The sequence below is a fragment of the Telopea speciosissima genome, chromosome 7 (assembly GCF_018873765.1).
Source record: "Telopea speciosissima isolate NSW1024214 ecotype Mountain lineage chromosome 7, Tspe_v1, whole genome shotgun sequence".
Taxonomy (NCBI): Eukaryota; Viridiplantae; Streptophyta; class Magnoliopsida; order Proteales; family Proteaceae; genus Telopea; species Telopea speciosissima.
The window spans coordinates 36,292,294-36,319,498 of NC_057922.1; the positions used below are offsets into that span (position 1 = coordinate 36,292,294).

At 38.2% G+C, this 27,205-nt stretch overlaps 1 protein-coding gene across 11 annotated transcripts in view; it reads left to right on the forward strand.

The window, feature by feature from the left end:
* The window catches only part of LOC122669071, a 60,668-nt gene that overhangs the window by 19,311 nt on the left and 14,152 nt on the right, over nt 1-27,205 (forward strand). For 5 of the 11 annotated variants that reach the window (XM_043865707.1, XM_043865716.1, XM_043865712.1 and 2 more), the window contains 7 exons: nt 11,424-11,522; nt 16,815-16,861; nt 17,757-17,814; nt 19,458-19,571; nt 19,996-20,121; nt 26,422-26,533; nt 26,797-26,891. In XM_043865707.1, the coding sequence (XP_043721642.1) occupies nt 11,424-11,522; nt 16,815-16,861; nt 17,757-17,814; nt 19,458-19,571; nt 19,996-20,121; nt 26,422-26,533; nt 26,797-26,891 (651 nt within the window). The remainder of the gene's footprint in view (nt 1-11,423; nt 11,523-16,814; nt 16,862-17,756; nt 17,815-19,457; nt 19,572-19,995; nt 20,122-26,421; nt 26,534-26,796; nt 26,892-27,205) is intronic. The other 6 variants (XM_043865709.1, XM_043865717.1, XM_043865713.1 and 3 more) reach the window with 4 other exon arrangements.

The window sequence follows — 27,205 nt, forward strand, 5'->3', positions numbered from 1 at the left end:
TTGGGTCTGAAACTTGGTATCCAGCCTATTTCAGGCCATTTAAACACAATGGCATGCCCAGATTTGCCAAAAATAAGTCCAAATATGAGTTTTACTTTGGAATCCTACAAATAGGTGATGATTCTTGGATTGTTGGAGTTGAATCTTCACTTTAGCACTTGAATCTCACTTCAAACAATGCAATCCACCCAAGATTTGAAAGAAAGAGGAAGAAATTTGAGGGAGAGAGCTGTTTGAGTGTTTTCCCCTTTGTTTAGAGAGCTATGGACAGAACTATTGACATTTCCGAGTTCTGTCCATTGCCCTCTTTTAATAAAATAGGCACATGGGTCAAATGGGCAATTAAAATGGGTAAAAAACCATGTTCTAACCCGATACCGAGATCTCGAGATCTCGCCGAGATCTTGGCGAGATATTGAACTTTTAAAACTAAAAAAAAAACTGGAAAAAATGTGTACCGAGATCCGAGATCTCGAGATCTCGCCGAGAAAGTGTAATTTTAGAATGCGTATGGCATCTCATCTCGGGATCTCACGAAACCGAGAAACTCGGCGAGATCTCGCGAGTTCTCGAACCATGCTCATAAGCATTTAAATTGATGGTAATAAGTATACGGAATCATTTTAATATCTACAACATATTGTGAAATCACATAAATGTATAATGCATGTGATAATTTATTGGTGTTGTGGATAAGTTTAAGCCAATGCAAATATTAGTCACAATGACTTCTTTACCTGCTTTCTGTATGGGGCTTGCTCCTTTCTTGGATGAAATCTATATGTTACTTGCCAAGAAAAAGGGGAATGGTTTTATTTTTGTTTGGTTGCTGGCATAGTTTTACATTGTACTGAAAGTAAGTGTTCGAATTATGGTTTCTTTCATGGTGAAGGAATACAAAATCATATCGTATTGTTTGCTTAGAAATATTTTAGCCTGACTTAATACCGAATTTGGTGTATTCTCATAATTTTGGTGAAAATAGTGAACTTGGAGTGGAATGTACAATAGAAATTTAGAATTCATGTATCAGCACCAAGTAGTTGGGACTTTAGTCCTAGAACTTTACAAATTACAACATATCAGGGTCTACAATAACGTTCAAGATTTCCTGATTTTGGAGTGAAATTGATCATGAATCACAATTCCTAGAAGAGAGGTCAAAATTCATGAATAATGATTTACAATCTATTGTTCCTCAATAAGAAGGCCATTTCTTTAACTGTAAATGTCTCTGCTCCTAGATAGTGTTTTAGGATGGCAGCAAGACAGCTCAGTGCGTCTAATGTTTTTTCAATGATCAAATGGAGGATGGTGTAATTAGATGGAGCTGGCTAAGGTGGCATCAGTTTCTGGGACTAAAATCAGATCTGAAATTTGTAAAAAAGCAGAGAAGGGGAGAATATATTATATATATAGGGGGACGGTTGTCTGAGCAAGCGGCATAGAGGAGTGCACCAATGAGGTGCAATAAAATGGCATCGTACATGGAGGGCAACAAGGTCATTTCATGTGAAGAGGGGAGAGAAAGACACAGAAGTGCGGCTCAGAGAATATATATCGCTGACCAGGCTGTGTGGCCCCTGCACTAGCGTTGGGGGGGGGGAGGGCCAATGAGAGCGGGGTGGGATTTCTCATTTCACATGGAGCGGGGTGGTCATTTTGCCCGTCCTGTGTCTGGGTGCAGGCGCCACGCAGCCTGGCATGTGTGTGTGTGTGTATGTATATATATATATATATATATATATATATGTATGTATGTATGTATGTATGTTGATGTAGATACACTGCCTTGGATCAACCCAAACCTAGTTGGGTATCCAAATGGAGATAAACTGGGTCCAGTTTGAGTCTTGGGTCCAGTAGGATATTAGGGATTTATTTTATTTAGGTGGATAATATTTTATTCAGTCAATTTTAGAAAGTGGGATACATTTACAAGTGTTAGAGTTGGTTAGGAATCTTAGGAGATTGTTTCCTTGTTAAAGTTTGTTTCCAAGTTTGATAGGTTTCCTTTGTTAGTTGGATTTTCTTCTTTTAAATAGCTTGTATTAGGATGAAATTTCAGATTGAAAAAATGAATTAAGTTTGTGTTTGTGAAGACCCTGCGTGGCTGGTATTGTGTGTTCCTTTCCCCCCTCCCCTTCTTCTTCTTACATGTTCTTCTCTCCCCTGCAACTCTGATTTCTTCCAGGCTTCCCTCTTCTCCTAACTGGCCCTCCACCAATTTGGTATCAGAGCCAAAGGATTCCATCTTCCTCCTTCCCTTGTGATCCTTCTCCCCATTCTATTCTTTTTCCTTCTTCACAGCAGTTGTGATCGAATAGCACCAGCAGCAACCTCCCTTCGTTCCCATACTCCCCCTCCCCCCCCCAAAAAAAAAAAAAAAAAAAAAAAAAAAAAATTGTCTCTGTTGCAAAATAGAGATATCGACTCAAAAAACCCTAACCCATCCCCTTCCCGCAGCAACCCTCTCTCTCCCATCTCCCACTGAAACCCTAGACCACCCATTATATCAATTTCCACTGAAACTCCCTCCACTTCAGCCATACTCCTTTGAAAAATCATCCCATCCACTCGACCTAAAACAAAAAAAAATCACTGTTGATTCCAGTGACAGCCCTCCCCCCCCCTGTGAATCAATTGACCCCTTCCCCTGCTTTCGGTTCCGCCAGCAACAACCAGAACCGAAAAAAAAGAAGAAAAAAAGTAAAGAAAAAAAAAGAGATATAAGAAGAGAAGAGAGAAAGTGAGAGGCAAAGAACAAAAAAATAAGCATACCTGATTCGAAGCCCTCACCGCAAGTCGAACTCCACTGATCTCCCTTTATCAGCATCATCCGCTTCAAAGTCGCATAGATCATTCACACTGCTCTTCTCCAGAACTCACAGTGTCTCTTTCGCTGCTTTCCTCTGGTTCTACTGCGTAACAGATTCCACTTCGAAGTGGAACTCCAACCGCTGGTTGTCCATTGGAAGAAGACAGCCTCAACACGTTTTCCACTCCAAGATTCCAATGATAAGTTCCTCTTTTACAACCCAGTCTTCCCATATTATTCCCCTCTTACGTCATACTTTATTTTAAGTCTTCTTTTCCAGAATTACCCCACCCTTTTCACCTCTCACTTTTACTTTTTAACTTTTATTCTCTATTTTTTCCCATAGTACCCCCGCCCCACTTTATTTCTTTTCAAATTTTATTGTTCTTCCATGTATATCCCCTTCTTATGATTTTGTTTTAAGTGTTATTTTTTTCTTTCCAGAATTGTCCCTCCCTTCTATTCATATTCTACGTTTTTTTTTTACTTTCCAAGTTTACCCCTTCTCACCGATACGTTACATTAGCCTTCTTTTCTTCTATTTAGTTTGCAGTCCAATAAATTACAATTCTGCCATTGTTATCATAAATCCACTACATCATGAAAGTTGATCGGTATTCATATTCTACGTTGTTTTTTTTTACTTTCCAAGTTTACCCCTTCTCACCGATACGTTACATTAGCCTTCTTTTCTTCTATTTAGTTTGCAGTCCAATAAATTACAATTCTGCCATTGTTATCATAAATCCACTACATCATGAAAGTTGATCGGTACGATTTCCTCCTTGCGATTAGCGATGAGTTTCGTAAATTGCAAATAGAACTTTCTAATTTGACGACAGGTTTTCGGGAGCTTGCCAATATTAACAACTTCTTCTATGATAAGATGTCAAGCATGATACAATCGTAAGAATGCGGAGCAGATGTAGAAGAAAATGTGGACAATGAAAGCGACGATCAAACTGAAGTATATGGTCCGATCAAGGTTGCAATTGAATAATTGATCGACGGTTCGATTTCAGTTGTGAAACCCCACGATTAGATTCACATCGAAGAGACGTTGTTTGGTAACGACCATCAGAAGATCGTGATGTCGATCGAATGGTGCTGATTCTCTCATTTTACAAAACTCATGGGCGAGTTTTTTTCAATACCGGGGGAATTGATGCAGATACACTGCCTTGGACCGACCCAAACCCAGTTGGGTATCCAGATGGAGATAAACCAGGTCCAGTTTGAGTCTTCGGTCCAGTAGGATATTTGGAATTTATTTTATTTAGGTAGATAATATTTTATTCAGTCAACTTTAAAAAGTGGGATACATTTACAAGTGTTAGAGTTGGTTAGGAATCTTAGGAGATTGTTTCCTTGTTAAAGTTTGTTTCCAAGTTTGATAGGTTTCCTTTGTTAGTTGGATTTTCTTCTTTTAAATAGCTTGTAATAGGATGAAATTTCAGATTGAAAAGATGAATTAAGTTTGTGTTTATGAAGAGCCTGCACGGCTAGTATTGTGTGTTCCTTTCCCCCCTCGCCGTCTTCTTCTTACACATTCTTCTCTCCCCTGCTACTCTGATTTCTTCCAGGCTTCAGTCTTCTCAGCTTGCGGAAGGATCACAGGTATAGGGATAGAACCAGATTTGAGAGAAAACCAGAAAACTTGATTTAAATAATTTTGATCACCCTGAAATTCCAGTCAATTGAAGAATACAAGCAATAAATCTTGTTTGTAAAATATGATTTCAATCTGATAGACAGATTTGAGGTACTGAGAGATTGCTGCTGAGGCTAGGATTCTTAAAACCCCAAAAACCAGATAATTTGATAGCATAAATTTATGCCCCTTAAACAGCGACAAAACTGATATGCAATTGTGGAAAAAAAAAAAGAAATAAAAGATATGATCATGAATCACCACCTGATCTGCAGGGTTGGAATCACCACCAGTACCCCAACCTTGGAATCATCACTACAGATTCCTGGAATCATTACCAGGGTTCCTGAATCACCACAGTTACAAAGGAAAAAAAGCTAACTTCTATTTATCAAATTTGTGTCCAGGGCTGTAGCCCTTTACAAAATTTTATAGAAGACTCAAAAACAAACTCAAACTCAAAAAAGGAAAGGCCCAAGTCAATCCTGATTCCTGAATTGATAAGGTAACTTAAACTAACTAGGAATCTGAAGTAATAAAGGAAGACTGAAATAAGGCTGGCCTTATGGAGTCCCTAATCGAGCCAACTACTACCACTTAAATAACAATTGTAATAAAAGCGGGCATGAACAGTATCACATGAATTGTAACATAGGCCAGGTTTGAACCAGTGAACTAGTTCTGAATTGAACCAGACCATCCTAAACCGTAAGAAAGTCTTTTCCTTTTTCAACAGTATCACATGAATTGTAACATAGGCCAGGTTTGAACCAGTGAACTAGTTCTGAATTGAACCAGACCAACCTAAACCGTAAGAAAGTCTTTTCCTTTTTCTTCTTTGTAGTTGAATATTTCATTAGATAGTTTTTAGTTTTTCTCTAGAGTTGTGTTGCCTGCATTACCAGTGGTATCAGCAGTGGTTTTTAATGTTTGGAAGCAAATGGTTGACAGGTGTACATGAGAAGTCATTTCCAGAATCTTAAAGTACTGTTTCTTTTGTTACAGAGGGACAGAAAATACTGAAGTGTTGTTTACATGGACAAATAGTGATGCAGATTTATCACCAAACTGGGCTTCTTTGCTTAGGAATAAGTCTAGGGTTGGGTTGTATACATGTTGGGCTGAGATCTCGACGAGTTGGTGTTAATTTTTTTTTTGAACTCGAAGGCTGGTTTTGGTGGGTTTTAGACCTAGTTTGGGCCTGAAACTTGGTACTCAGCCTATTTTAGGCCATTTAAACACAATGACACTATCAGATTTTGCAAAAACAAAGTCCAAATAGTAGTTTCACTTCGGACTGTAGGTTGGTAGGCGATAATGTACTGATAGGCCCTATTCTACACATAATTTAGTAATTGAAAGCAATCAATATAAAACAACTTAAATAAACATTACAAATGTAAAAGTGTGCAATACATCAATATTAACATATTACATATATCTCTATCATAAACCCCCGTCGAAAATCCTCAAAAATCAGGTCCAATGCACACTTCTTTGTTGAGTTCACTTAGACAGTCGAGTTTTGGAGATATCTCGACTGTCTCGGTTGAGATATGTACATTATAAAGGTAAGTTTGGTCCAAATCTCGGTCGAACCGAGATCTTGACTCGAATGAGTTGGGGTAATATTTCATTTCGCCTTAAGTCTCGTCTCGCTTTTTTCAAAAAGGGAGATATTACCGAGATCTCGACGAGTTCTTGAACTATGTCCATGGGTTTCCAATGTAATAGGTCATTTTTATAGACCTAAAGTTTGGGTAATAGGGTTGCATACGGGATTAGCTGTTTTAATTCCTTAGTTTTATTTTTTTGTAAATAGTGGTCATGTGATCACTCACTTAAGTGATAACGTGACTTGGTAAAAGAAGCCCAGCTTTGTGATAAATCTGCATCAAATAGTTTCAGGCCATAGTTTTTTTTTTCCTTCCTGCTAAAAGGATCAATTAAATTAAAAGAGGAAAAAAAGTACAAAGATATAAAACTGGCCAACACCAGATACAAAAAACAAACTAGCCAAGACCCACTGACCCACCTACAGCATAGCCATCAATGGGAGAGAAGGATCTGCTACACAGAGCATTAAAACAGACTACAAAAACCGATATCTCGGTCTACATTGAGCATTGATTAATAATTCATCATGAATAGAGGGGGGAAGAGACACCATCTCCGAGGATACCATCGACTTTGCAGCTGACTTAGCTAGGTAGTCTGCTACAGGGCTCGCAACTCTGTTGCAATGGGAAATTTTCCACTCAATAGAGAGAAGATAAGATTGAAGGGCGAGCCATCTCTCCCGCACAAACCAAGGGATTTTATTTTGAGAGACCAAGACTGCGGCAGCTACTGAATCGCAGTCAATCCACAGATTAGACACACCCAACCTGCTTGCATTTTCCATACCAAAAACAAGAGACCAAAATTCAGCTTCAAAATTGGTTCTTACACCCAAGAACTGACTGAAGGAAAAGATCACAGTGGCGTAACTATCACGAAACACACCACCTGCACCAGCCCGGCCTGGATTTCCGAGGGAACAACCATCTATGTTGAGTTTCAACCAGCTCGAGGGAGGAGAAATCCAAAAAATCTCCAGCATTTTTTGAGGCCTATGGAGTTGATACTGAAGGTTTAATCTTCGAGCCTGAGTGAAATCATTGATCGATGAAATACGGTGATTGAAAGCTGAGGATAAAGCACTAAGCTCCCTTCTTACCATATTCCAAATCTGATGTTGGCTTTTCAAACAATCATCAAAACACCTTCGATTTCTCTCCAGCCATACAAAATAAAGGATGAGAACCAACCCAGCCAGCCAAGCTTCCTTAAGGGAGACAGCAGCTGCTTTTCTTTTCCACCATCATGCAACATCAGGGAAAGAAGTGTGCTGCTGTCAACTCACACCAAAGACGGCAGTGAAAGAGGACCAGATGGAGCGAGCAAAAGCACAGTTCATAAATAGATGATTAAGAGATTCCTCAGATCTAAGACACAGGTCGCACCTAGAAGGAAGATAAACCCCTCTGAATAGGACTTTATTGTCAGTGGGAATCTTGCCATGGAGAAGTTTCCAGGCAAAGATCGATTGCCTGGGCTGAAGGCCTTTAAGCCAAGCCAATGAGTACCAAGCAACTTTTGGATTTCTTTTTCTAATGGCCTCCCACGCTGATTTCACTGAAAACAAATCAGAGGGGGAGAGGAACCAGACACAAGAATCTTCTAGAGAAGGATTAGGGAGCTTTACATCTTAGGCTGAGAAGAAAATATCCTTCAAAAATTGAGACTCCACTTCGGGGAAACACCATGCAGGCTGCTGAATAAAGTCAGACACACGACTATTAGAGACCTGAAAACTTGAAAAGAAGAAGGATCCAAATCTGAAAGCTCAACTATAGAGGATTGGCCAAGCCATCTATCAAACCAAACGTTCATTGGCAGAAATGAACTCCCACATCCTTTTAACCCCCGGCCAAATAGACGAACATTTATAGTGAGATTTAATTGATCCATCCTGATTTACAAATCTGGCTCGAAAGAAACGCCCTAAAGCTGTCTCCCCATGTTTTATTTGCCAAGTGAGTTTGCAAAGCAGAGCCTTATTCATGTCCCTCAGTCTTCGAATCCCCAGCCCCCCTTCATGCTTGGGACAGCAAATTGAGTCCCATTTGACCGTGATCTTCTTAGGGGAGTCCAAGTCACCTGTCCATATAAAATTGCGCATCCAACGTTCCATAGTCTTCACAAGGGATTCAGGCCACCAGTAAATCGAACAATTTTGGACTGGGATGCCAGAGATGACCGATTTAACTAGCTCCACATGACTGGCCATAGGCAATAAATTACCTTTCCAGCCCAACAGTCTTCCCTTAGCCTTGTCCATCAAAGGTAGAAGATGGTTGCGCTTGACACGGCCTTTGAAGATCTCCACTCCCAAGTAATGAGTGGGAAGAGAGCATTTTGAGATACCCAATTTATCTATTTGAGATGCCATGCCTTGTAAGAGGGACGCTGCCAAAGAATAATTTGCTTTTCTCGAGGTTTATGCGCTGGCCCAAGAACTCTTGGTACATTTCTAAGAAATATTTGAGATTTGCAATATACTTGGAGGATGCATTTATGAAAATAAACACATCATCAACAAAAAGAAGATGGTTAGGGACTTTCGCACCTCTTGGACCTGGCAAAGATTTGATCATGTTTTTGGACAAAAGGGAATTTAAACCTCTGCAAAGCACTTCCTCTGCCAGAATGAAGAGCATGGGTGAGAGAGGATCCCTTTGACGAAGACCTCTTTCCACATCAAAGAACCCCACTGGACCACCGTTAAACAAGATCGAGATTCTAAAAGAGCATAGAAGTTCTTGAATCCAACCAATCCACTTCTCAGAGAAGTCAAAGCCACGCAGAACAGCAAAAATCCCAAGACAAGGTATCATAGGCCTTCTGAATATCCAGCTTGATGATCCCTATACCGCTGCCCCGAGTAATGACAAGTCCACTAGAATCATTATTCCTGTAATTAAGAGGTAGATATCTTCGAATCGATACCCATTTCGGTATATGTTCATTTTCAGTTTGAACCAGACCAGGTGGGTCGTTTGGGGTTATTTGGGGGCATTTCTGTACTTTTTTGGGTTTGATATTTTCTAAAAACTGTCCTTATCTCTTATTAGACGTGTGGATGTGATGTTGAGGGTCGTGACCTTCGAATCGATCCTATCCAGCTTGAGTTCTCAGTATGAATCTTCTTAAGAAGACGCTGCCAAAGAATAATTTGCTTTTCTCGAGGTTTATGCGCTGGCCCAAGAACTCTTGGTACATTTCTAAGAAATATTTGAGATTTGCAATATACTTGGAGGATGCATTTATGAAAATAAACACATCATCAACAAAAAGAAGATGGTTAGGGACTTTCGCACCTCTTGGACCTGGCAAAGATTTGATCATGTTTTTGGACAAAAGGGAATTTAAACCTCTGCAAAGCACTTCCTCTGCCAGAATGAAGAGCATGGGTGAGAGAGGATCCCTTTGACGAAGACCTCTTTCCACATCAAAGAACCCCACTGGACCACCGTTAAACAAGATCGAGATTCTAAAAGAGCATAGAAGTTCTTGAATCCAACCAATCCACTTCTCAGAGAAGTCAAAGCCACGCAGAACAGCAAAAATCCCAAGACAAGGTATCATAGGCCTTCTGAATATCCAGCTTGATGATCCCTATACCGCTGCCCCGAGTAACAGAGTGCATAGGGTTTGCTAGTTCCGAAGCAAGACCAATATTCTCCAAAATTATCATGCCCTTCTGAAAAGCTCCCTGCTCTTCTGACACCAGCCTCGGTAGCTTCACCGCTAATCTCATCACCATCACCTTGGAAATAGTCTTATAGAAGAAGTTGCCCATACGGATCGGTCTAAACATGTCCAAAGACTGTGCACCATCCACCTTGGGGATCAGAGTAATGAAGCAGCTGTTAACCCCTCTTGGGAGGATTCCCGAAGAAAAGAAGAATTTTATTGCTCTACAGAAGTCTTCAGAAACAACCTCCCAACAGTTTCTAAACAAAGCCCCTGAAAAACCATCAAGCCCAGGGGAACTATCAGGGTCTAAGTCCCAGACTGCAGCTTTAATCTTAGCATTGGAAGGAAGAGCTTCTAAACCCAAGGTGTCCACATCATCAATCACTCTTGGGATATATTCAAGAATATCATTGTGAGCAATCAATGGAACCGCTTTATGGAAATTGTCATAGAAACTCACCACATGGGAAGCTATCTGGGATTGATCAGTGATAACTAAGCCGTCCTCCTTTTTCAGAGATCTGATTGTATTCTTCTCCCTTTTGATTTTAGTTGATAAATGGAAGAATTTCGAGTTTCTGTCTCCAACTTTCATCCACCTGATGCGTGACTTTTCCGCCCAAAGTTTTTCGTGATTTTCTAATGCCTTCACGTAAGATGTCTTCGCATCCGCCTCTATAGCAAATAATCAATCATCCATACCCTCCCTCTCAATCTGATCATGGATATCTTCTAAGTTCTTTTTTGCTTCCACCAACGCAGGCCATAGTTTGTAACTCAGGCTAAAAAAAAAAATAAGAGTCTTGATGATTGGACATCTGACTCTGAACTGGGTATTGTGCATCTCCCCCCAATTATTTTGTGTCATATTCTCTTCTCTTATCTTTCCTTGATATCAGGAGATGTCCTTTTGGATGAAAGTTCTGTACTCCATGTTGTGTGTTTAATGGATCGGTTCCATTATAAAAAATAGGAAAGGTATGTAATGATTAGGGTCCGGGTAATTCTAAGGCATGTGATATTGTAAGGCATCTGTGTGCTTCATACACTCTATTTTGTGGTTTTTCAAATTTAGCTTTTGGGGAACAGGCCTAGATCAATATATTTTTGGTAATTTTTTTAATTAACTAGTGCTGGGAAAAAGAAGAGAAAGAATAAGGAAAAAAGAAAGAGTAAAATATTCCTCTAGATGAATTGTATTGCTAATGAGTTTTCAAGGATGTATTAGCTGATTATAAGTGTGCTTCAATAACCATGAAACTTTAATATTGGCTTGAGTGTTCTTAATAAAAATAATAAGATCAGCGATTTTTATTGTTATCAGTGATGTATTCTTGATAATATCCTTGCCAAGTAATTTTTATACTTCTTTATTTTCAACATCATAATGATAAGCAGTTAGTTGTTTGTGGGTAAAGATCAGAATCGATGCTGCCTACTGTTCATTGCAGCCAGAGTTTACTGGTAAAGGAAGCTGGTTTCTTTTAATTCATTTATGATATAACACGGTTGTTACCATTGTCATTCACTCATTCTCTATGTGCATGTTAGCTGGCAGCTAAACCAGTCTTTGTAATTGTTTTAGATGAAGTTATTCATTATCTGCTCTAGATAGTAGATTTTGATTATTTACTGCTTCGCTTATTACGTTAGACTCCTTGCCAGAAGAAGCTAGCCGCGAGAAATTAGCTGTTCAGTCCATTCATAGAGAATTACGTGAGGCAGATGAAGCAAATTTGCTTGAAGAGGAAGGTTAGATCATTTTTCTTTCTCCAGATGCTATTCTGTGAGGCTTTCCAATTTCTGACTCATAATCCTGGGATATTAGGTTATATATTTGCTTCAAACTAATCTGGTTCAGTAGATTGCATTTAATTCAATTTCCTTGACTCAATTAAGCAGGGCTTGTAACAAACTTTATTGATATTTTGCTCATCCATTTATGGAGGAATTTGATAATATATTTTGTTAATTTTAGTGTCTTCTTGTATGGAACTGCTATAGCAATAATTCTATCAAACACCAAAAATTAGAATTGGGGAAAGTTAGGCTTGAAGATTCAAGAATTTGAGATTACTAAAGTTTTTTTCTAGTTTGATTATGTAAAGGTAATTGGAATAAGGAATGTAAAATTTATTTTGCTTCTCGGAGAAGATCTATGTTTTTTGGGGGACCTAAGGGTTGAAAAGAGTTTAGTGGGGTTGGGCAATTGGGTTATTTTTTTATTTGGTTTCTTGAAATACATGACTCTAAAGGAGATTGGCTATGGTGTATATATGGGTTTAATTGGTAATACTAATAAACTAGGTTTATGGAACCAAAATTATTCATCAAATAGGCGACTGCAGGAGCTCAATTCTGTGGGAGAGAGATGCGTGTCATCCCTAGTCAATACTACAGGTAAGTAATGTAGGACTGCAATTGAAAGATCAAAACAATTTCAAACGTAATCTTTTCACAGAGAATAGAAATCCAGAATTAAGGAGAAATCAATTTACTCAAAATCAGATGGATGGATTGGACTGAACCTCCAATCGAGTTCAGTAATTAAGGTGCAGAATGGGTGCTGTAAGTTTGAATCAATCCAACAGTTAGATCAGGGAATATGGAGTATTCCTAGTAGCAGAAGGATAGGGGTAAACAGTAATTTCAGAGACTAAATAGAGATCAGAATTTAGGGTTTAAAACAAGGTTTAAAGTATCGGTATCGGGTATCGTATTGGTTGGGTGATTTTAAGGAACGTATCGAATCATATCGTATCGTATCGGAGATATGTATTGAACACTACAGATATGCAATGAAATGGTCAAGATACACATGAAAATACACTTTTGGAACAAAAAGAATATAAATAAGCAATATATAACAAGTATCATGCATAGACACTAAAATGGAGAATAATGTATAACCAAACAAGTGCATTAAATTGAAATTATTATAAATGATGAGGTTTCTTACATGTTGTAATCGTTTATAGCCATGAAGAGTATTGGATGATGCAAACGATGATGTTGTAGCACTCCTTGATTCGTTTTTGAGTCCAAAGTATGAAAAACCGAGATTAAATGCAAGATTTTAGACTCTTGGTTGAGGGTTTTCCTCCATTTTTCAGTTAGAATAGGAGCTGTATCGAGTCTGTGAGTGAAAAGGGTTTTTTATTGAATGTATCGATGGTATCGGTATGTATCAAGCCGTATCGGCCTATATGTATCGGTATGTATCGATACGTGTTAAACCACCCACAAAACCCTTTACCGGACGTATCGATGGTCTCGATATGTATCGGTCGTATCGTATCGGCCGATACATTTCAATACAATCCGAGATAGTTCATTTAAAAAAAAAATTGAAGTATAGGTATGTATCATATCGGTACCAACCGATACCGATATGTATCGGCCGATACGATACGTACCGATACTTTAAACCTTGGTTTAAACTATCGATCAATTCTGGCTATGATTCTGATATCAGTAAACAAAACAGAACAGCAAATCAGAACTGATACCAGTATATCAGGGTATAAACAGTAGGTTAAGAAGAAACATGGGCAGAACTGGAAAACAGGGATAATTCCAGATCAGCAGGTCAGAATCTTGCCAAAAATTGGGATTAGGAGATGCTCTAGCTGCTTATATATAAGTTGATATGGATTCCACTAATAAATAGCTAATAGAAATATATAAAACATTGCAACTTAAACTGAACCAAAAATTGAACCATAACTTAAATCAGACCATGGTTCAATCATTCTGAACCAAAACAAACCAAAACAATTGAACATGAAATAAAACTAAGTAAAAAAACAGCAAAGAACTAGGCCACGAGTTGGCCTTGCTTGGCTTTCTTCTTACATATGTAGTCTTGATCTGCATCAGCTCTCCCTGGCTTGAAAACATTCGTCTTGGATGAATGGTGAAAGACATGTAATACTCATACAATTTGGGATCAAACCTCCTGAAATCATCAGCATGAATCTAAGTATTGTTGTGTCATGGACGGCCTTCCATTTGACAAGAAAAACATGATAACCCATACCACAATGAGTGGTCTTGTAAGTGTCATCCAAAACCTCTTCTATGACATCATCAACAGGCGGCTTGTGTTGGGGCAGCCTCAACATGTGTTCTGTATCACTCTCATCTGAGTGATGTCCCACATAAAGATGTAGATCAGCCACCTTGAAGATGTTGCTTATGTTCATGTCATCAGGCAATTGAAGCACATAAGCATTCGGTCCTACTTGTTTCAGCATCTTGTAGGGATCCATCTTTCTTGGGTGGAGTTTAGTTTCAACACCGGATTGGAACCTCTCAGGACTAACACAAACCATCACCATGCCTCTCAGTTAAAACTCCACATAGCATCGATGACGATCAGCTATCTTTATAAACATCATTGCTTAAAGTGATACATCGTCAGACATCAACATGCACATCAGTGATGTGGCACAAGAATTTATCAGCCTCATGGCTGATTCGAGCTTGGAGCGGAAGTGGAACAAGATTAATAGGATGGTGAGGGCTGAATTCCAAGGCATTGTTATGTGCAAAATTCAGCAATGTCAGGGATGGATGGCCATGTCTTCTCATAATCTCGAACTAGGCACCTCAACAAATTTTCCAAGCTTCAGTTTACTACCACTGTTTGTCCGTCAGTTTGTGGATGGAATGCGGTTGAAAACTGGAGCGCTGTGTTAGTTTTCAGCCACAAGGTCTTCCAAAAATAGCTCAAAACTGGACCTCACAATCAAAGACAATGGTTTTTGGCAGTCCATGTAGTCACACTACTTCTTTGAAAAATAGCTTTGCAATATGAGAAGCGTTGAAAGTCTTGCAACATGGCAGAAAATGGATCATCTTTGAGAAATGATCTACTACCACCATAAGAGAATCATATCGCTCTCGAGTAGGAGGCAGTCCAAGCACGACCATGCTTATATCTAAGTATCTAACCAGGGTGCATGAGGTACAGGTAATGGTGAATATAAACTTGTATTTTGCTTTGATCCTTTGGCAAACTGGTATACTCAGCATCTCTTGAAGGAATATGTTGATCACATGACACTCTAGATGCACCCCTCCACTTCATCCACCCCATTCTAATTCATTGTAAAATTTTCACTTTGCTGTATCTCCCTACCATCAATTTCACTACCTCCCTTTCAGTCCTATTGTTACAAAAGCTACACACCATATACTCTATTTTGTTCTTTTTATCTGAAAAATCTTTTGATTCCAAGGTTGATCTACATAATTGTAACTTTGCATTTGTCCCTGCTTTTGTTTCATCCACCAAAACAATATCCCCAACAAAAAGCATACACCATGGGAACTGATCTTGAATGTCTCTAGTCAGCTTGATGCAGCGCCAAGTGCCCACATCCGTAGGAAGAAGAAAAAGTCCTGAAATTAGGGCTTAGTTTGGGAGCCATAGCTTAGGTTTGCATTCTAGTATTTTTCCATTTCAAACATAGTTTATTTTTCTGTTTTTTAGTTGAACCGGTTCAAATTGGTTGCACCCACCTGGTTCAATTGGTTCAATTGGTTCAATTTAAGTGATTTAGTTAAGTCTTTTATTTTTAAGTTGTTAGGGACAATTAGGTCTTTTTACTTTAAGGTCTTTTAAGTTATCTACACCCGTCCACGATTTATGAAGGAGTGTTTAAGTTGTATTAGGTGTTGGCCTTTGGCCTTCTTATAAATAAAGTTAAATCGTGGAGGCTCCCCAACAGTTGAATATTTGAAAAAACAGAATTGTTGGCTGCCGGTTGTTGCTGCTACTGCTCTTTAGAATGTTTTGCCTTGTGGTTTTATCAAGGAAGAAGTGCAGGTGGATCTCCTGTGACTCCTTGCGCCGTGACAGCCTGGAGAATCCCTATCCGAAGGTGGTTCTATCCTTCAACTCTGTTCAAGCTGCTGCCAGTGGAGTTCTGCTGCAATTTGATCAGTATCTTCTTCTCCTAATCCTCTAATTCCCCCCCATCGATCCCCCTTTTATTTTGTTTGAATCCCATAAACCCTAAACACTCTTAATTCTGTCGTATATCATTCCCTCGCCAAAACCCCACCAGAATTGGGCCATAGCTCCTTCCCCTTGCCACTTACACTCGATCCTAAGCCCTGCCTCTATTCATCTCTCAAACCCTAAAATCCCCCCCAACTCCATTAAACCCAAAACCCTAGAGTTTTCAGATCTGCCACTTCCAGCCCTGACCTAGGCCTCATACCTTGGTCGAATATTGTTCCCTACCCTAGGAGAACTCGACCAGAAACCCTGCCCTAAAATCCCCTTTTAAACCCTAGTTTTGACTGTTTTCTTATTTCCCAAAACCCGAAACCCTAACCCTAATTTTTGAAATTTCAAATCCTTATCTAAACCTAATCAAACCTAGCTTATTAGACTCCCTAAAACCTGCCTATTAAAACCATATAGGAATTACCCCATTCCCCCAAGCCTAAACTTAGAAATTGACCTAAAAACCCTAATTCTGCCCATTCGAACCAGCAGCCTCCTTTGAGATCCTGTTGCTGGGCCTCTAATAGGATCCTTCTCTTATTTAGAGCTACATTACAGCTTGTCTATGAGTAGCGCAAACAAATATGGGCTTAAAGCTGATCCTTGATGTAATCCAATTGTAATTGGGAATTTACTCCCCGCCCCCCATGTGGTTCTTACACTAGTCACTACACCATTGTACATATATTTAACTATGTCCACATATGTACCCAAAACACTTCTTCTCTAATACTTGCCAAATTAACTCTCTAGGGACTCTCTATCTCTATCATAAGCTTTTTCTATCCTAAGCTATTTCTTTATTGTTTTTCTGTGAGTAGTCTAAAACATAACTTAGCTAGCTACAAAATTAAATTTAGACTGTCCGAGTTTAATAATGAAATTCTGCTTGTTATGGGAGTAATTCTCTCTCTAAGTTACCCGATTTCGTTACTTTAACTTGTTTATGCTTTACATTGTTGATTCTATACTGGTATAACTTTTTGGTAATAGGAGATAAATACTTATTCTGATTTTCTGTGCAGATATGCATGTTTTTGATTGCAAACCACTGGCAGACCCTTTGCATTTGGTAATGTCTGAAGAACTGGAATTACTGATACTTATTAGCACTTTTCAGCTCCCTAGGGACAAATCATGTTTGTTTATTTTGATTGTTTCATTATCCAGATTGAGTTTGTTATAGTAAATCTCTAATGGACGAGTTTGATAGTTGTGGATAATCATATACTGTGATATGCCTTGGAAGTTTACCTTTTGTTTAATTCATGTCGTATTAGTTGTATGTATTGTGTGGACTCCGTGCAGATCAATTTACTTGGGTAACAACACAATCATCTGCTGAAGTTTCCTGATTTTGATTTCTTATAGGGATTTGCATGTGTATCTTGTTTTGTTATTTGGGAGAAGATACCATCTCAATTGTAGAATATCTTGCTTGTGGTCTTGGTGACCCAGTTTATAAGGTGACCTTATTAAATTCCTGAATCTTTAGTAAACCTCTTACCTGACTTCAAACTCAAATGCTAATTTTTAACAGAAAGATGATTTTTGGGTGCTCATCCAATGAAAAGAAAACATTTTTACTTAAAAATTCCAATTTAATAAAAGTGTTGTTTCTTTGAGGCTTCAAGTGGTAAGTGACAAAAGTTACACTCAGTAACTTGTTAAGAAAATATCTCGTTGTCATGTATAAGCTCAATTTAAATCTAATATGCGTTATTCAACTGCACATGGTGGCTACCCAAATCTTACTCTGATATTCCATTCTTTCTGTCATGTCTTCCATTACATCATAAGCAGTCAGAATGTCAGATATGTTGGTGGATATTTTCATCACTTCTATGATTCATTGAGCTTCTTGTTCAATGATATATGTTGTTGAGAATTGTCTGTGTTTTCTTCTTCAATTTTCTTTCCCATCATGCACCGTTTCTCTGATTCTTTGTTCTTAATTAACTGTGAAGGTTTGTTGCAATGCTTGTAAGAGACCAATCAAGGCCAGTCAGTATGCTGCTCATGCAGGTTGGGATCTCTCTTTTGTGTTTCAATTGTCAGATTTTTCTCACCAATGCAATGAGGGAAGATGTAATTATGTATTTTATAGCTTGGGTTATTATGAGAGTTGCTTTTTACTGTTGAAATATGTTCAGTTAGAATGGGAGGGGAGCTAGAAGGGGCAGACAAGCCCCCCACACCCTGCCCCCTGGTAGGGAATGAAAAAAGAAACAATGGAATGAAGGAAACTTACACTTGTGTGCATCCATGTGGTTATATTTGTTTCATTCATGTACACAAATGTAAACTGATTATTGACAGGTGCTCGAGGGGAAATATGGTGTCTTCAGGCATTGGTGTATTGTTAGAATATTGTAATTTCAGTCTTGCTGTGCAATCCGGTGATATTTGGTATCATGTGGCATGTGCATATCTACATATAGTGGATGAGATTTTGCCAAGAAGTAGTAGCCATCAAGTGAAAGTAAACTAAATAATGTGTCAGCATCACCCATAGGGATGTAAATGAATAGCCGAAATCCGTTTCCGTATTCGTGTCCGTATTCGTTTAGCACTATCTGAATCCGTCCGAAAGCTAAGTGGATACGAATTCGGATAGGCTATAGCTATCCGAAAAGCTATATTTACATGTAAAAGGATAAAATATCCGATCCGTATCCGTGTCCATTTAGCACTATCCGAATCCGTCCGAAAGCTAATCGGATGCGGATGCGGATATTGCACTATCCAACCCGAATCCGATCCATTTACATACCTATTCACCCATTGAATGGACAAGCACCATCTAATTCGAACCAAGCTTGGTATATATACCACAAAAGGTGATAAAAAGAGGAAATTACTTTAGTCAACTCATAGTCCATAGATAGATTCAGAATACACTATAATGTATTCTATCATGCAACTGTCATTACCTAGAGTTACCTAAGAACCCAAGAAAAGAATCACCTAAATCTATAGTCATCACTTAGAAGCTATATAAAATTAAATTATATCTACTTCAAAATACCCTATATAACTAGTCCTATTTAAACACCTACCGTTAATTTGAAACTACCAAATCTTCACCTGTAGATATCTTCTTCTTTTTGAACTTTTCTTTTGGCAGATACCTTTATGAGTTGATTCTTAGGTGTGTCCGGAGAATATTTTGGGGCATGTCAGACATACTGTAATTCTGTGTTACCGCATAAAATCTGCTGCATCAGATACTTTAGGAGCCATTTATTTTGGTATGCCAATCCCATGGAAATGTGATGTTCCACCGAATGTGAGGTCCTATCTTGCCTCTAGGGTCTTCGAATTTACTCATTTTTTAGGCTTCAAGCGGTTGCTCATGGAGACTGATCATTGTGCTCGATTAGATTGAAGACTGTCAATCCCTCTTTTTGCAATTCTTTTTTCATTAATGTGTATCCTTAATTGATTGCAAAACATGTTCAGATTTCAGACGGAATTATGCAATGAGAAGCATAGAAAGCTTAAGTGGTTTCTCTAGATAAAAAATTTTGTAGACTGGTGCATTATCTTTTTGATTGACTTTTTTTTTGGGTACCTTTTAGACAAAATTTTATTTTTCCAGTACTATAAACTTAAAGTTTTGTCAGGGATGTGGCTTTAAGTGATACAAGTTCATTTAATCTTTTCAGAGCGGTGTAGGTCATTTAATTCCACAGAAGAAACTGGTTTGGAGCTTGATGGTGGCACAGGACATAAGAAACCTCCGAGGAAGGGGAGGAAAAAATTGCAAACAGCTCAGGATAGTATGCTTTCTTCTTTTATACTATTTTTTTAGGGAAAAGGCTGGGCACAGCGCCAGTGTGCCCTAAGCTAGCACCCACAGTGTTCATCTCTCTCTTCCCCCTTTGAAATGACCCCCTTGCCCCTCCTGTATGATACCCCATCCAGCACCTCTATTGGTGCCGCCTGCTAGTTTACCATACACAGGTGGTGTGGCTATCCCTCTCCCTTTTTTTTATTACCTAAGCATGATTAAATTACTTCCACTTGTCATAAATAAAAATTAAGTTTCACAGGTTTCAAATGGTTTTTTTAGAGCATCCCTTGGACATTGTTGAGATTTTTATTTATTTCTTGATGGGTGATTTGGTCTGTTTTCCCTTTCTGGTTATGCACAGTTTGTGGGACCATGAACAATGTTACTAATAATTCCTTGATATCTCCTAGACCAAGCTGCTACAGTTGTGGAGCAAGAGAGGTCTGAGTCTGTGCATGCGGATGATCATGCTGTTTCAGAATCCACTGTTGATAACCAAACTGGAATGAATTATTCCATCTCTAGAGAGGCAAAAAGTAACTACTCTTTACTGGTCTGTTTGATCTGTTCTATAATATGATCATAGTTAACTCACAAGATTATGCATCGAGTATGATGATTGTAGGATTCATATTCGAAAATTATCGAATTATTTGCTAGTCAATATCTCATTTCCATCATTGATGAATGCTTACAAAATGAGATAATCTTTGTCGCTTTTTGCTAGATAGGATTGATCTATCTTCTACATGGGTGATTGTTGTTTATGAGTTTGAATCTGTTGACACTTGGCAGTCTAATAATTCAGAATATATATACAACAACAACAACAACAAGAAGAAGAACATAGCCTTATCCCAACTAAATGGGGTCGGCCTCATGGATCCTTGTCTCCAATCAGCTCTATTCGCAGTCATACACCTATGGTTATTTTAGGCTTGCCCCTGGCTCTTTTAGTTCCGTCAATTTGAATAAAATCTTAGCTTATCATGAATAGGAGCTACTCTTAACTCAGCTCTAATATGGTCATTCCTTACTTTATCCTTCCTAGTTTTGTTACACATCCATCTCAACGTCCTCATCTTTGCTACATCTAGTTTATCTATATGATGTTTATTTACTGCCCAACATTTTGCACCATATTATAGCTGGTCGTATGACAGTCCTATAAAATTTTCCTTTAAGCTTTAAAGGAATACGCTGATCACATGACACTTTGGACGCACCTCTCCACTTCATCCATGCTATTTTAATCCTCTGGGAAACATCATCATCTATATCACCTTCTTTATTTATGATTGAACCCAAATATCTAAAATAATCTCTTTGTGGAATCTCCGTCTCATCAATTTTCACCACCTCATTATCCGTTAGTGTGGTTAAAGTTACACACCATATATTCCATCTTTGTTCTACTTATCTTAAGACCTTTTGATTCCAATGGTGATCTCCATAACTCCAACTGGGCATCAATCCCTACTTTTGTCTCGTCCACCAAAACAATATCATCAACAAAAAGCATACACCAAGGAACCTCATCTTGAATGCCTCTGGTTAAATCACCTATGATAAGCGCAAACAAGTAAGGGCTTAAGATTGATCCTTGATGTAACCCAATTGTAATTGGGAATTCACTACCTTGAGCCCCTACAATTCTTACGCTAGTCACCAGACTCACCACCCCATCATTCGTATCTTTAATTATGTCCACATATTTACATGACAACCTTCTCTTCTTTAGTATATGTCAGATTAACTTTCTAGGGGCTTTGTTGTAGGCTGTTTCTAGGTCAATAAAGACCACATAGAGATCTTTCTTGCCCTCTCTATACCTTTCCATGAGTCTTTTAAGTAAGAAAATAGCTTCCATCGTGGATCTTCCTGGCATTAAACCAAATTGGTTCTCTGAAATGGTAGTTTTGTTTCTCAAGTGGGTTTCAATACCCCTCTCCCATAATTTCATCGTATGAATCATTAGTTTTATCCCTTTATAGTTATTGCAGCGCTGAATATCACCTTTATTTTTGTAAATTGGGACCACACTGCTTCTCCTCCATTCATCTGGTATTTTCTTTGTGCTCATAATCTTGTTAAACAACTTGGTTAGCCAAGATAAAATACAAATTCCTAAGCTCTTCCACACTTCTACTGGGACCACGTCTAGATTTGGTGCCTTGCCTACTTTCATCTTTCTTAAAGATTCTCTTACTTCAAATATCCTAATTTTGCGTATATATCTACGCTATGTAGTGTCAAGATGAGTAATGCAACCTTCCAGGGCTCTATTACTCAAAATGTCTTCATTAAGTAGGCTGTAGAAATAATCTTTCCATATCTTCTTAATATCTTCATTTCTTATTAGTCCTCTGCCATCATCACTTTTTATATATCTAACATGGTCGAAATATCTGCTCTTCCTTGCTCTCATTTTAGCTATCTTATAGATAGCTTTTCCCCCTTCCTTTGTGTTCAGATTATTATAAAGATCTTTATATTTCTTTGCCCTTGCTATCCCCACAATTTTCTTAGCTTCGTTTCTTGAGAATTTATACCTTTGTAGATCTTCTACCTCTTTAGTCTTTTGCCATGTCTTAAAACTAGCTTTCTTAGTCTTAATGGTTGCTTGGACCACATCATCCCACCACCAAGTCTCTGTAGGGGCATGACGTATACCTTTCGATTCCCCTAGAACCTCTTTAACAACCTTCTTAATACAAGCCATCATTTCGTTCCACATCATATTAGTGTCTCCCTCAAAGTCCCACTTTCTTTGTTTGACCACTTTATCAGTAAATGAATTCAAGGAATCTCCTTTTAAGCTCCACCACCTTATCTTAGGGCAGATAGGCTTTCCTATCTTACAATTCTGTGTAATGAGGCACATATTCAGGACCACCAATCTATGTTGAGTGGTAAGGCTCTCCCCAAGTATAACCTTACAGTCCTTACAAAACAATCTGTCAAACCTTCTTGTAGGAGAGGGATGGGCACACCACTATGTGCAGTAAGCTAGCGGGCATCACTAATTTCTGTGATGGGTGCATGGGATGGAGCATAATACAAGAAGGGCAAGGGAGTCATTTCAAAGGTGGGAAGAGAAATTGACATAGAGGACACTAGCTTATAGTACACCGGCGGTGTACCCAATGTTTTCCCTTTATATATAATTTTCATGGAGTTCGGAAAATGGATTGATGATTTTATTTGTCCTTTTCTGTCCGTGTTGTTATGGGGTTATTTCCATCGTTCAAAAACTCGGGTTTGGTCTCGTTTTGGCCTAACCAAGATGACCAAATTTTTTCCAAAACAGTGCATATTTTTCCGTGAGTTTCGGTTGGCCATTTTGGGGATTAAAATATAGTTGGAAAACCAGGTTTTCTGACTCGACTCGTCTTTCAGAAAACCTGGTGACTCGGCCTGGTCAAACCTAGTCAGACTGAGTCACGTTTTTTTATTATAAATATATTAAAGTGGATTATCAATGTTACTTGCACCTACTATTAAGCTTTGTTAAAGCTTCACATTGAGGACAGATATGTCATATTATATGTATTCTACTTGTTTAAGTTTTAGAAAAACCAGTATCTTTGGAATAATGCACCGGTATTATTTTTTGTTTTTTGTGTTTTTTTTAAAGATGCACCGGTATTATTTTTTGTTTTTTTTTTTTAAAGATGCACCGGTATCATCAATCGTTATTACTTACATTGACTTCAACCTCCCACAGGGCCCCACCCACTCATCGTCTTCCCTTCTTATTTTCTCTCTCTTTCTCTCTGACAGACAGCTCGGTAACTCAAAGACCGATCTCTCAATGAAGACTCTCATAACACCAGGCAAGTGGCAACTCAAAGTGATCTATTTCCCCTAATAATAGGTCTTCATCGAGCTATTACGCTTATTGGGCTCCTGAATCTAAACGAATACATCAGGAATTTTTATGCCCAAGTGATTCTATTCTTCACTTCAATCTCCTCTATGTTTTTCCTTTGTGTTTCTAATTTTCTTAGATCTGGTAAGTTTCGTGATATCACAGAATACTTGTTTTCCCATCTCCTCTATTTATTTCCTCTACATCCAACGGTTAACTCAAATCTGGAGTTTTTCTTTCTTTGCATCCCTTAGTTCTTTGCAAGAAAGGTGTTTGATGCAATTCCCCAAAGAGAGTTGAACTCATGGACTGATTAAATATGACATAAATTGTAAAACTATTAATGACCAAACTCGGTGAAAAATACGGAGTCGAGGAGAAATCGGACTGACCAGGACGGAGTCTGATCATTTTTTAAGCCTGGTGAGTCTCCATGACTCTTGACCAGGTTTTATGATTTTTTGACTCGACTCGGGTGACCCGGCTGAGTCAAAACCCGGTTTTCCAACTATGGGTTAAATAGCCGAATTAACTGAAATTTTCACAAAAAAAAAGTGCATTATTGTCTACAATGTAGACATAACCGAAATTTCAACCGAAACAGTTTGAATACTTGAATCCCTGATTTATGTTGCATTTTGCCGCGGCCATGGCAATCACTATAATGTTTGAAATTTCACCGAGTTTTTGAACTATGGTTGTTTCTCGGCAGTTGTAAAAGAATATCTTTTTGGGGTTGAACAGATAACAAAGATAATTTACTTGCAAAAAAGGAAACAAAGTAAAGTATATGAAATGCAACAACATGAACAAGATGCCAAAGGGACACTTAATGGGATAAAGACCTAAGTATAGAAATTCCTTATTGACTGACACCCCTGGCTAATTCATGAGATAGGGAATTAGCAGATTGCATCTTCCAAGCGACATAGAGGTTTCCTTGATAACACAAGTGTTGGCGGCAGAAGCGACCAGATAAAAAATGTCACCGGCATGAATGATCCTCGCGAGTGTTGGAGCATTCGCAACAACAAAACAACAGTGAGGGGTTAGGGATATCTTGAGATTCATGAGGCAAATCCTCCAATGGAATGCAACACTTGTACCTGCCACCGCCCAATGGAAGAAGCTCCTTCAATGGTGAAACCCTAATGGAGAAGAGACTTTCTCTTCCTCTCTCTGTAATCCTCACTCATTCTGAATTCTGAATTCATAAGAGTGACTAGGGTTTTGTTAAAGTGTGTATCGTGGGATAGGTTCCATGGGTGCTCCATGGAACAGTGTATGGTGGGATAATGTTTAGTTGTTGAGTTGTTACTAGCTTGTTATGTATCTTTAGTTAATTCCTATTGTAGTTAGACTTAGGTAGTTATTTCTTTCTATGTAATTAGACTTAAGACTCTTAAAACCTTTTCTTCTTACCTCTATTTATGTTCTTTCTGGTCTTCGCTCGATTTTGTTTAGGGCTTTTAACCTGCCACATTATCCTTTGGTTTTGATATTTTTCTGTATCTTGGCTGAAACTGAACCATCTTGATTATTGGTTATTTCATCTCCTATTGGACCAGCCCAGGAATGCATGAATTCTTACATAAGGTAAGCTGTTTTGTAAAAGTAATATACTGTAATGTCATTCTTTTGGGGCTAGAAGCACTAGAAATTTACATGGATTGAAATGCCAGTTGTGGGAACAGCACAAGAATCAAACAAAACATAGAGATGTGCTAATATTACCGCTGTCATTTGGTCATGACTGGATCTCAAGATCTTTAGTGTGTCCTTGATTTGTTGGGGAAAATAAAACAAGTTGAGGAACATAGGTTTTGTATGTTCTTGGAGGTTGAGAAATAAAATGATTTCAAGTTGCACAAGTACTATACTTAAATACTCATGAGGTGTGTGTGTCATTTTATCGTATGTTAGTCTATTTTGATTAATGTAGTTAATTTAGTTTGATTTCATAATTCTGTATGTGCAAATTTCTTTCTTTGAGTTCTATTAACTTCCTCAATGAAGAATATGTTTTATCTCATACAAGCAAGGTTTAAAGTATCGGTATCGGGTATCGTATTGGTTGGGTGATTTTAAGAGACGTATCGTATCGTATCGTATCGTTTCGAAGATACGTATCGAACAATACAAATACGCATAGAAATGGTCAAGATACACATGGAAATACACTTTTGGAACAAAAAACAATATAAATAAGTAATATATAATAACTGTCATGCATAAAACCTAAAATGGTGAATAATGTATAACCAAACAAGTGCATTAAATTGAAATTGTTATAAAAGATGAAGTTGCTCACATGTTGTAATCGTCTATAGCCATGAAGAGTATTGGATGATGCAAAGGATGATGTTCTAGCACTCCTTCATTCGTTTTTTAGTTTAAAAGTGTGAAAAACCAAGATTAAATGCAAGATTTTAGACTCTTGGTTGAGAGTTTTCCTTCATTTTTTCGTTAGATTAGGAATTGTGTCGAATCTGTGAGTGAAAATGGCTTTTTTATGCAATGTGTCGATGGTATTGGTACGTATCGGTATGTATCGGTGTGTATCGGTATGTATTGGTACGTATCGGTGATGTATCGAGCCGTATCGGCCGATACGTATCGATACATATGGATACGTATTAAACCACCCACTGAACCCTTTACTGGACGTATCTTTGGTATCGATACGTATTGGTCGTATTGTATCGTATCAGCCCGTATCGGTCAATACATTTCGATACAATTCGAGACAGTTCATTTTTTAAAAAAAAGGAGACATATTGGTATGTATCGTATCGGTATCGACCGATACCGATACGTATCGGTCCGTATCGTATCGTATCGGTCGATACTTTAAACCATGCATGCAAGAGCTCTACAGATTATCTGGATAAGAGTTTCTCCTTGAGTTGAAATTCTTGTGTTAACTCTTAACTTGACGAGACTAATCCTTCCCTCTTCTGTACAGGGCACTCAGTTTCTATTGATGGGGCTGCTGTAATTGATGGTTCAGGTCTTAGTCCTAGAAGTACAAACTATTTAGCAGGTGTATTGTCTCCTTCAAAAAGACGTACTAAGTTGTATGTTCACCTCACCTACCTGCATTAGCTTCAATTCCTAGGACTCATTTTTAGTTAACTTTGTGAATTGACATCTAGTCATTTCATCTCATGAGGGTGGCATGGTGGATAAAATAAAAGAAATTTCTTACCTTTTGGCCTTGTATTATATTAGGTATTCACTCATTCTTAATAAGAACATCTTTATGATCTTAGGTTTCAAATGCATTGAGGTTACCTTTGTTTCAAAAAATTAATGCAAGTCTCCTCATTTGTCTTTGTAGGATGGAAGTTGAGGGTTTACAACCATCTGGTGGTTTAGAAACAGCATATGGGGTAACTGCAAATATGGGCAGAAGTTGTCAGGAGGCTCAAACCTGTAAGACCAGCTATAAATTTCCTGCAGCTATCATGTTTTGTCAAATCATTCTTTACTTTCTTGACATTTAGCTTGTAAATTGTCAGCCAAATCTTAAATAAGTTGCACTCATCTTTCAGAGTTACAACATTTTTGCAGCACATGAATGGTAGGCTGTGAGTTATAGTGTTTTGCTTGGTTTTTCCCGTTTAGCTATTGCTGCTGAAAAAATTGGCAATGAAATGTCTTATTATTTTTTATCTGCACATAATATTGCAGTTTCGTGAATTAGTGCAGCATCAAAGTTTCCTAGAATATCTATTGTTCACAATCTA